This window comes from Muntiacus reevesi, chromosome 14 (assembly GCF_963930625.1).
Source record: "Muntiacus reevesi chromosome 14, mMunRee1.1, whole genome shotgun sequence".
Taxonomy (NCBI): domain Eukaryota; kingdom Metazoa; phylum Chordata; class Mammalia; order Artiodactyla; family Cervidae; genus Muntiacus; species Muntiacus reevesi.
This window is the reverse complement of record NC_089262.1, coordinates 7,432,120-7,444,191: the sequence shown is the minus strand read 5'-3', so window position 1 is coordinate 7,444,191 and position 12,072 is coordinate 7,432,120. Positions and strand designations below refer to the sequence as shown.

Below are 12,072 nucleotides of genomic sequence, written 5' to 3'. Positions count from 1 at the left end.
ATGCTTTAATTCCATGAGACAGGCCTGAGGTAACATGGTCTAAATTAGAAAAAAAGAGGATTAAGAGAGAATGAACCCGAGAGGCTATATATGTGTGTGTGTCTGTATATATATGTAGGACTTGGCCTAGAGGTGAGGGAGAACAGGAAGTACCTCCCAGGTTTCTGGATCAAACTTTAAATGCCTGGTTGTTGTGTTTCTGTTGCCTGGGACAGAGAGAACATGGGCAACATGCTGGAAGAACTGCTGAAAAGTGCTGTAGTAATCATGCGGCTTTTCCCTTTGTTCTTTTTGTCTTTATTTTTATTTTATCCAGCTTTATTGAGACTTAACTGACACATAACTTTGTGTGAGGTGTATGTGTATATATTTAAAGTGCACAGTGTGTTGATTTGATACATTTATAAATTGCAAAATAATGACCAGCATAGCATTAGTTAGTCTGCACCTCCATCCTGCCATGTAATCACTATTTTCTTTGCTACGCTGAGAGCACTGAAGGTCTACTCTATAGCATCATTCAAGTGCCTGATACAGTATTATTAGCTATAATCACTAAGCTATAATGTTAGATCCCCAAACGTGTTAATCTTATAACTGGAAGTTTGTACCCTTTGACCAGTATGTCCCCATTTCCCCCAACCAGGAAGTTCCCTGGTTAACTTCCACTCTACATTGTGTTTGTCATTTTTAGATTCCACATATAAGTGAGATCATACAGAATGTCTTTCTCTACCTGTCTTATTTCACTTAGCATAATGCCCTCAAGGTCCAATCAAGTTATTCAAATGGGAGGATTTCCTTCTTTCTCATGACTGAATAATATTCATGTGTGTGTGTGTGACATCTTCTTTATCCATTAATTTGTTATTAAACACCTACATTTCCATATCTTGGCTAATGTGAATAATGCTGCAGTGAACACGGGAGTGTAGGTATCTCTATGAGATCCTGACTTTAATTCCTCTGGATATATAGCAGCGGTGAGATTGATTTAGTCGCAATTATTATCTTAGTTTTTCCACGAGAATATTAAGAACCCTATGTGGCAGGTAATAACAATTAGTTCCCTGAAATCACTTTTAAAACAAATTCTTTCTCTAACATTAAATGTAATGCTGTTCCAGGCCCATTCAAATTTGGACTTGCTTGGATTGTCACGGTCTCTCTATTTCACTTATAGCATCAATTCCTCAGAAAATTGGAGCTCACAGGCTCAGTGAAGCCATACAACTACTCACCATTGAATTGAGTCACTTTATAATTTTGGTTATTAATATAAAATAGGGCAATCATACCATTTCTGAGGATTTAATAAAATTGATATTTTAAATGAATGCATCATCATCAAATCTTAAAAAGCAGTTGAAAAAAGAAGTCCTGAAACTCCTGTTGGATTTTGAACAGTGATGAGTTAATGGGACACAAGGAGACAGAGTTTGTTTTCAGAGGTTTAGGTCTAATGGCTCTGAACTGTTCTTCTTCACCTTTGAGTTGTGCCCACCTCTGGGACGATTTCACCCCCCACTCCCTGCTGAGCCTGTTAGCAATACACGGAGGCAAACTCCGGTTTTAAAATGTGTTCTCTACTCATCTGCTTCAAAAAGAAAACTTCAACTCCATAGAAGAGGTAAGATTTCTGGTGCAAGGAAACTCAGAATTATTGGACTTTTTACGTTTTTTTCCTTGAGACATGGGATCTTACTCATTTGCAGGTGATACCAACCATGTTATAATGCTAAGAGCACGGGTCCATAAGCAGCATGTGCTTTAAGTCCATTTTGGCAAGGAGCCCCTGGGCGCTTGCCCAGCCAGGCTGGCACAGAGTGAGGAAGGGAACGCGCGTGGAATTTCAGTCTGGGGCTGGCAGTGTTCCACACCATGAGCCTGGATGGTCGGAGACACAAGGTCGAAGGCATTCCTATCACGTGGTCTCCATTTCAAGTGAAAAAAGCGCACGTGTGTTCTGTCTAGTGCTTCACACGATTAGGTTTATGGCACCCATTAGGGCTTTTTTTTTTTCTTTCATTTAAAAAGCAGCATCTGAAAGATGCCATAATAAAAGATCCTATAAACAAAGGAAATGAAATCACCTCTCTGCCAGTGTGTGTTGCTGTGGAGATGGGGGTCATCCACGTGGGATGGGGAAGGGATGCAATATTAAAGTAGGAAAGCAGTGATTGCATATTTTCTGTTAAAAGCCTATGAAGTCCCAAAGATGAAGAACCTTTGATTATGGTTCCTTGTAAAAAAATTTTTAAAAGGGACCCTGAGTAGAGAAAGCTATTAAATAATTAGAATTGTGGCAAAACAAATATTTAAATAGGCCTCCAATTAAGGCTTCTGGTGTGGATGCACGTGGCTACCTTCTCTCCTACCAGAATTCATTTATCCAGTATTACCAATACTTTATTTTCAAAGCATACACCAGACAATGCGGTTCTTACTGTGTCCAAATATCTGATGAGGAGGGGGTACAAATGCATGACAAGTTCACAGAGACTAGAAAACCATCCCCACAAAACAGGAGAGCCCTTGACTCGGGCCGGGAAAGAACTGGACACAAGAGAGACATTAATCAGTTTTCCATGGCGGTCACCTATGGATAGTGGTCATCTAGCAGTGAGTGCAAACACTGGGTTTTGATCTAACCAAAAGTGCAGCATGACTGCATTAAGATGACAGGATGTTGGGACGCTGTGTCAATGCTGGGGACACAGAGTGAGAAAGAAAGAAACTGAAGGCGCTCAGTCATGTCTGAGTCTTTGAGACGCCATGGACTGTAGCCTACCAGGCTCCTCTTGCATCCACGGGATTTTCCAGGGGAGAGTACTAGAGTGGGTTGCCATTTTCTTCTCCAATGCAGAGTGAGGGCAAAGAATAAAAATTGAAATCCTTTTCCTATGGTACACAGTTAATAGATGATGCCTGTTACTGGAAAATTCTCATTGTTAGCTCTAAGGGATAAATATCTAGATATTCAACTGAAAGAGACGGGGCGGGGGCGGGGGGTGGAAGGACAGAATTTTTGTTGTTCTTCAGTCGCTAAGTTGTGTCTGACTTTTTGTGACCCCATGGACTGCAGCACGCCAGGCCTCCCTGTTCTTTACTGTTCTTTACTATCTCCCAGAGCTTGCTCAAACTCATATCCATTGAGTCAGTGATGCCATCCAACCCTATCATCCTCTATCATCCCCTTCTCCTTCTGCCTTCAATCTTTCCCACATCAGGGTCTTTTCCAATGAGTCAGCTCTTCACAAAGTATTGGAAATTCAACTTCAGCATCAGTCCTTCCAGTAAATATTCAGGACTGATTTCCTTTAGGATGGACTAGTTGGATCTCCTTGCAGTCCAAGGGACTCTGAAGAGTCTTCTCCAACACCACAGTTTAAAAGCATCAATTCTTCAGCGCTCAGCTTTCTTTATAGTTCAACTCTCACATCCACATATGACTACTGGAAAAACCACAGCTTTGACTAGATGGATCTTTGTTGGCAAAGTAATGTCTTTGCTTTTTAATACACTGTCTAGGTTGGTCATAGCTTTTCTTCCAAGGATCAAATGTCTTTTAATTTCATGGCTGCAGTCACCATCTGCAGTGATTTTGGAGCCTAAGAAAATTAAATTTGTCACTGTTTCCATTGTTTCCCTATCTATTTGCTATGACATGATGGGACTGGATGCCATGATCTATGATTTATTATGAAAAACTTACTGTTTCTCATAATAAATGTTAGAAAACTCTTAACTCTTATTTGATATGTATATTTAACATTAATAAAATTGTTTTAGAAGTATGGCCATCATTGTTTGTATTACGTTTTGTGGGTTTTCCCTCTAATGAAGCATCCTTTGCTGTCAAAAGGAGGACCTGGGATCCAAGGTCAAACTCTGCACCCCTTAGGTTTGGTCTTGTTTCTGGAGACACTGCTTAAAATCCTTGTCAAGTAGTTAGACCCAGGTGTATGGTCCTAAAGTGCATCACCCACAACTGCATGGCCCACTTGCCTGGATCCTCCCACCTTTGCTTGTTGGGGAGGCACCCGGCAGTGAGGAAAGGGCGCTGAGACTGAGAAAAACCATCGCGTTATCTTGCGGAAATTCCTTATAGACTAAAAGTTATCACCCGTTGTGTTATCAACTGGACAGCTCCCTTCCTAACACTCTGAATCTGATCCAGAGCTTAAGCTATTCGTAAATCTCAAATCAAACACATTATCATCCTAAAAACAAATATTGGTTCCATCATTTTAAATAACTATAATCTTAGAGAAAAAAAAACAGCTAACCCTATCAGAATAAACAGCATTTTCAGGCATTATTAAGTGAAAGGAAGACCATTCGGGGGATCACCTTTTTGTTGCATGCTCAGTCGCCTCAGCCCTGTCTGACCCAGTGCGACCCCGTGGACTGTAGCCTGCCAGACCTCTCTGTCCATGGCATTCTCCAGGCAAGAAGACTGGAGTGGGTTGCTGTTTCCTTCTGCAGAGGATCTTCCTGACCCAGGGATCGAACGCACACCTCTTATGTCTCATGCATTGGCAGGCAAGTTCTCTATAATGAGCCCTGCCTGGGAAGCCCTTTCACCATCTTTATTCACATTCAATAAATGTAATTACATGCACCAGTTTTATTCACATACAATCACACTTATTGTCTCATTCTCATTGTTGATGCAGAAACTGCATACTCCTTTGCAGTTAACTTGAACCCTAACTTCCTCTTAAATGCCTAATTTGACCAAAAACTGTGCTTTTAACCTTGTACAGTGGCTGGTGGGTGTCAGGACCTGAAGTTTGAAAGAATGCTGTCTTTCACCCCAGGAACGAGGCACCAGGCTCTGCTTCTGCCCATGACAAGCACACGTCATGCGTTTTTTCACCCCGGGAAGGATGCACCAGACACTGCTTCTGCAGTATGATAAGCACATGTCATGCATTTTCTCTCCCAGGAGTACCAGCCTTGTAACACCAACCCGTGCCCTGAGCTGAAAAAGACCACGCCCTGGACTCCCTGGACACCCGTCAACATCTCTGACAATGGGGGTCACTACGAGCAGCGATTTCGGTACACCTGCAAAGCCCGCCTGCCTGATCCAAACTTGCTGGAGGTGGGAAGACAGAGAATTGAGATGCGGTACTGCTCTAGTGATGGGACCAGTGGCTGCTCCACCGACGGTGAGTCAGCAACTCCGTAGGGACTGACCTGCTTCCAGGGCCAGGCATTCCGTCTCAGCTCCAAGTTCACAGAATAGCTGGGGCGGTGGGGGCGGGGGGAATTTTTCCTGTTCGTTACGGCTTAGCCATGTTTATAACGATGATCTCTCTATATCAGAACTGGCTTTATAGCAAACTGGTGGGGAAGACCCTTACTATAAATATTCAGTTACATGTTGGGGTGGTTCCCTGACTCCATCCCTCAAAATGGCACCATATTTATAATGGGTCCAGAAAAGTTTGTGGGAGATTTATTTAGTATCAGGATATATACTGAGGAAACCTCTGCATTCTTCCGTCACCACTGTTACTCACATACAATTATATATATTTATCATTGTTGATGTCAGAGACTATACAGATCCCTTTGCAGCTGGTACTGAAACGTAACCTGCAAATAAGCTTTTCCTTTTTTTACTCCCCAAATGGGACAAAGACAAAGGAAGTGCATAGCTGTGTTTATATCTGTGAAAGAATCTTTCTGCTAAAAAAGGCAGTATGTGAGAATCCTTTAATACTCTTTGAAACTGCTTTGCCCCTTATAATTGTATAAATCCCTTCAATGCCATTTGACTTATGTAGGGAGAGCACTAAGGTAGATGGGATGATCCACTCTCTGCCTGGTCTTGCCACTGAATGGTCACCTTCCTCCACTAACGCCTCTCCCATCTGCACCCACCAGGCAACTCACTAGCTCCCTCTGGGGCTCAGGTGTCTCAGCTACAGAAAAGGGAATGAGGTTGGCCATCCCAAAGAGACTCATTTCTGCTTCTGTCTTTATCTCTCCTATAACGCTCATCTGTTTTAAGAAAACCAGTGCAATCCTAGAAAGAAAATAAAATGGCACTTGGAGCAAGATGATGAGAACAGTAGTAGTGATATCTTACACGGGACCAGCTTGAACGTGTCCTACACTTTTGGGTTTATGATTCTCTGTTGTTCTCCCAGTGTGACTGTGATAGAGAGTACACAGTCACCATCAGCATCATTTTAGGTTCAGAGTGATTGGCTTTGATGGATCGCAGAGCTGATGAGTCGCCACGTTGGGCTTGCTGTGGGTGGGATAAGCTTATGGAGGCGCCGTGAGTCTGCTCCTGCTTTGTCGCAGGGCTTCACTCACAAGGAGTGGCTCTGAGTGAGGGTCGCCAGCTCCACGTAGGACTCAGATCTCCATTCCTCCTCCTGGAGCTGCCAGCCTGGATGCTCAGCAGCTCAACAGTTGCCCTCAAGAGCCACTCCCAGTCATATTCCCATTGACATTAACTGTCTCCTGATCTCAAACCATTTTGTTCCCTGTAGTTCAGCAACTATACAAGTTGTTCATTGTTTCTTGGTGGGGAAGGGAGCAGGAAGTCTACTAGAGTGAAGTATTTTATTTGAATAAGTATACACTTTAAATCAAAGGAATAAACACTACCTACCTAGGAAATAAAGCAACATGATATTCATTCTGACTCATTATAAAATCCTGCTTTAGAGAGAAAGAAAGACAGGTGATGGAATACCAAGAAATAGGTAACTGAAGACCCGTTTTAAAGATCTACGTACCACAAGGGATGGCCTTTGATCTCAAGTTAGGGTTCTGAGATAAAATACAAAGTGCGCAGTTTAATATGAATTTCCGATATTTTTCAAAAATTATTTTAGTATAAATATGTTTCATGTGCTTCCCTGGTGGCTCAGATGGTAAAGAATCTGCCTGCCATGCAGAAGACCTGGGTTTGATCCGTGGGTTGGGAAGATCCCCTGGAGAAAGGAATGACAACCCACTCTAGTATTCTTGCCTGGAGAAGTCCATGGACGAGGAGCCTGGTGAGCTGCAGTCCATGGGATTGCAAAGAGTTGGACACAACTGCGGGACTAACACACACATGTTCCTTGTGTCTTTTTTTAGGATAGGTATATCCCATGCACTTATGTACATATTTATACTAAAGTATTATTTGTTATTTTTCTGAAACTAAAATTTAACTTGGTTTCCTGTATTTTATTCGCTAAATCTGGCAACCCTGTCTTCAATTCAGTCACTTTTTCCCGTATTTCAGAGCAGGTTATGAACTTACTTCTTATGACATCAAAGATAAGAAAGAGAAAATGAATGACATTGTTTCTTTAACTTTATTCTCTTTTCTGAACATATATTTTTTTTAATCCTTCCTTTCTCAGACATATATGAAACCAACATTAACATTCATTTTTAATGACAGTAATATAAGCTAAAGAAAAATTGATACACGTTTATAAAAGACATCTTATATTTCCTCTGAAAGTATATTGTGGGCATGGTTTGAAAAATACTTCATCCTTCTTGTATCTTAATGGCTTCAAGTTCTAATGACCAGCCACCCATCTTGGTATTGATATCCTGAGAATACAGAATTGGACTTGTTTGGCTCCTATCACACAAAACAAGGCTAAATTGTGTGTTCTATATTGATTAACCACAAAGGACTGTCTCATCAGAGAAATAGGTTTCTCATCTATTTTCTCTGAAGAGCACCCCGCATAGGTTTCTGAGCCACAAGTTTTAAGTAAGCAAACAAGGAGCCTAGAACCATCCATACGCCTGCCTCCTCACACCCAGAACCTCATGGCATACTTTGAGAGTTTTTTGTTAAAACCCATGCCACCCTGCTTCCATTTGAGAAAATGACTGAGTACTTCTTAATATTTTAAGGCAGTAGACATGTTCATCAAAATAATCACAAATTGCACAAGGGCAATTTGTTGCAGAATTCCCAATGCAAGTGAGAAGGGTGTATTTTCTTTGAAAGAAATTTCTCAGAACAGTAAGTGATCTATTACCAAAGGGAAAAAACAAAACCAAACAAAAAAAAACCTCTGTTCCTTGTACAAGGACTTTGCCACATTCACAAATTGAGGTCTTAGTTGCCCCATTATTTAATAGCAACTGTGGAGATAGAAGACTTGAATTATAGGAGATTATCAGGCAAAGTGCAATGTTATTTTTATTTCGTTTTTCGCTTCTGCTGTGTAAACATTGTTCCACGGATATTTGAGAATGTAGTTGCAGACAGGGGCTGCAGAATGAGGGCTAGCTTGGACTGTGGTTACTCTAAGAGCTGCTGACAATATCACACGTGGGCATTTCCTCGGCAGGCCTGTCTGGCGATTTCCTGCGGGCGGGGAGATACTCCGCCCACACCGTCAACGGGGCGTGGTCGGCCTGGACGTCGTGGTCGCAGTGCAGCCGAGACTGCAGCCGGGGCATCCGGAACCGGAAGCGGGTCTGCAACAACCCGGAGCCCAAGTTCGGGGGCATGCCTTGCCTGGGCCCGTCCCTGGAATACCAGGAATGCAACATCTTGCCCTGCCCAGGTGAGCAGGCCCCGAAGTCGGGAAAAACTGAAACATCAAGGGCTTGGGAGAGCTTCTCACCCAGCTTCCGGGGCTTTATGTTTGAGGTATAACTTGGGATAGATAGGTAGATACAGACAGGTGTGCATGGAGCTGTAGATACATACATATACACAGATATATGTGGACCTCCCAGGTAGCTCTAGTGGTAAAGAACCCGCCTGCCAATGCAGGAGACTGCTGATTAATCCCTGGGCCAGCAAGATCCCCTGGAGGAGGGCATGGCAACCCCCTCCAGTATTCCTGCCTGGAGAACCCTGTAGACAGAGGGGTCTGCTGGCTACAGTCCGTAGGGTTGCAAAGAGTAGGACACAATCTTAGTGACATAGCCTGCCCACACACATAGATATAGGTGTAGATATAGATGAAGGTGTAGATGTAGATGTGGATACAGGTGTAGATGCAGATATAGACATACATATGGAGTAGACATAGATTTAGAGGTACACATAGATATAGATGTAGACATAGATATAGATGTGAGAGTAGGATGTAAGATACAGATGTATGTATAGATATAGGGTGTAGACATAGATGGGACTTCCCAGGTGGTGCTGGTGGTAAAGAACCTTCCTGCCAAAGCAGGAGACATAAGAGATACTGATTAATCCCTTGGTCTGGAAGATCCTCTGGAGGAGGACATGGCATAGATATATAGACAGAGATGCAGATGTAAACACAGATGTAGACACAGATACAGATGTAGGTAGAGATATAGGTGTAGATATAAATACAGGTTTCCCTGGAGGAGGGCATGGCAACCCACTCTAGTATTCTTGCCTGAGAATCCCATGGACAGAGGAGCGAGGCCTGCTGCAGTCCACGGAGATGCAAAGAGTCAGACAGGACTGAGGTGGCTTAGCACAGCATAGATACAGGTTTAGATATATAGATGTAGGTGTAGACGATGTAGATGTAGACATAGGCAGAGATGTAGCTATAGATATAGGTTTAGATATATAGATATAAAGATAATCTTCCAACTGCCTTGCTATAAAGACAAATATAATCTAGACCAGATTATGTTCATCTGTTTCTGCTGCTGTAAAAGAAACCGGATCATACTCAGAGCCCCTCTGAGGGATGGTGGGCCCAGGCACCGCCCCTCAGGAGAAGCGGGCTGGGCTTTGTCATCTGGAAAGATGTGTCCTGTCCTTGACGCGGGAGGCTGGCCCCTCCCAGCCCGTGATGGCTCCAGCCCCCCAGGACTGGCCTCCCTTTATACCCCAGAGCCTTCACTGGAGTGACAGTTAACAGGGCTGGCCCCGAAGGGCCGATCAAGCCTGTCCCAGGTGCCCTCAGCTGACAGGCGTCCCCTTCCTCCTGAGTTCAGTCCTCTAAACGCGCAGCGCCTTCCTGCAGGCCCAGCGGAGCTGCGCTGTCAGTCTCCTTCCTGAACCCTGGCTTTGTATTGCACGAATTCCCGCACAAGCGCAGGGTCCATAGGTGAGCCTCAGGGGCCCCCCTGCAGGGTGGTGAGTACTGACGCAGCTCAGAAGGCTCCTCTGTGGTCCTTGACGCTCTGACCACCTCTGCCTTCTTCCTGCCCCGGCTCTGAGTGCAGCTCTGTCACCTTGATCGCTCCCTCTGACCTTCCCACGTCAGAGCAGCTTTCATTTAACCCCACGCTGCGTGGCCATCCTGCGAGCTAAGCTCTGGTGTTGGATCCTGCCTTTGACTTCGTCACAGTGACCACCCAAGGAGGCCAGGACCCTCTCACTACTGACCACGCCCTCAGCTCCCAGTGAGCCTGGCACACGCTCCAAATAGCTCCAGTGATGGTTGGTGAAGGATGAGAAAATAAGCAGTTTGTTAGCTGATCTGCCTTTTTATTTTTAAGTTCATTCAGTTCTTCAGCAAACATTTTTGATGACCCACTGTGCATTATTTACTGACTATAAAGAGACTTGGGCTTCCCTGATAGCTCAGCTGGTAAAGAATCTGCCTGCAATGAGGAGACCTGGGTTCAAACCCTGCGTCAGGAAGATCCCTTGGAGGAGGGGTAGGCTGCCCACTCCAGTCTTCTTGGGCTTCCCTGGGTGCTCAGACAGGAAAGAATCCATCTGCAATGCAGGAGACATCAGTTCCATCCCTGGGTTGGGAAGATCCCCTGGAGGAGGGCATGGCAACCCGGTCCAGTATTCTTGCCTGGAAAATGCCCATGGACAGAGGAGCCTGGCGGACTACAGCCCGTGGAGTCCCAAAGAGTCAGACACGACTGTGTGACTAAGTCCAGAACAACATAGAGAAAGACTCAGTGACCTGCTCCAGGTTGGAAAGGAACTAAGAATTTCGTGAGGAGGCGTCCTGTGAACAAGGGCAACCTCTTAGGGTCACCAGCTGTTTGGTTGATGACAAGATGCAGTGGCGATATCAGCTGGGGACCCACTGAGCTGGGATCAGGGCGGCTGTACCGAGCAGGCTGCCCCTGGGCTGTCCTCAGGGCCAGATGCGAGCTGGCCGTGTAGACAAGCAGGGGTGGGGAATAAGGGGTCATCCTAAGTACGGTGCACAGGGTTTTTAAAGGCCCAGAAGCTTGCATCTGTAGCATCTTTTTCAGTTGGTTAAAAAAAAAAACAATTTTCTGAATTCCTTAAGCAAGGAACTGGCTTGCAGCAGTACTTAGAGAGCCTGTGTTAGGTGGACAGATGGATGGATGATGAGCGAATTGTGGGCGGATGATGGATGGATGATGAGAGGATGGTGGGTGGATAGTTGGGTGGGTGAATAAACATGTACATTAAACTTAATATACAGTCCTCAGCTTTGTAGCGGGGACTCCCAGTCATGTTCCCGCTCCTCCCGCTACTCTGCGCTTCCTAGACCATCTCTGCCTAAATTTCTCCAGCCTCCGGAGACTCTTCCCTCCAAACTACCCAGCTTTCTTGACTGAGCCATGCTGAGGGGCTGGGAAAGGTCATGTCTTTCCCACAGCCCCAGTGTGGAGAGTGGAAGGACTCTTCCTCCCCCAGGGGGCCAAGAGGGAACCCATGGGGCCACATGATTAGATTAGCATCTGTGCTGTAAAGAGGGGCTGGGAGGCAACATGAGAAAGTCAGGACCCCTCGCCCACGCCGCCTCCCCAGGCTCCAGACAGGAGCCCTCGCTGCCGCGGGCAGAATGTGCAGACTCCTACAGATTCTTGGGTGCTGCCCTGGCCCTCGGGTGCTAGACTGGGGTCCATCCCAGACACATCTCATCAGCGTGACCTAGTGGCTGCTTTTATTTTTGTGGATCTGCTGGTCGAGCCAGCACCATGTGTACATAACCTTATTGTATTTCAATAGCTGTTTTGAAAGCTGAGATTCCCTAGAGGGCTGTGAAAACATTCAGAGTGGCCCTCTTCACTTTCCACTTGGGAGGGTACAAGTCCAGGGGCTGAGTGGGCAAATGCTAATTTTCTCTCCCACATCCGAGAAAAGTCCTAACGCAACACGGAGGGATTGGAAGAGCTCGGAGCTTTGCATGCTGAGCTGCT

The 12,072-nt window shown here is 45.0% G+C and overlaps 1 protein-coding gene across 5 annotated transcripts in view; it reads left to right on the top strand.

The window, feature by feature from the left end:
* The window catches only part of SEMA5A (semaphorin 5A), a 534,007-nt gene that overhangs the window by 502,285 nt on the left and 19,650 nt on the right, over positions 1-12,072 (top strand). For all 5 annotated transcript variants that reach the window (XM_065905244.1, XM_065905242.1, XM_065905243.1 and 2 more), the window contains 2 exons: positions 4,952-5,177; positions 8,337-8,555. In XM_065905244.1, coding sequence (XP_065761316.1) covers positions 4,952-5,177; positions 8,337-8,555 — 445 coding nt within the window. The remainder of the gene's footprint in view (positions 1-4,951; positions 5,178-8,336; positions 8,556-12,072) is intronic.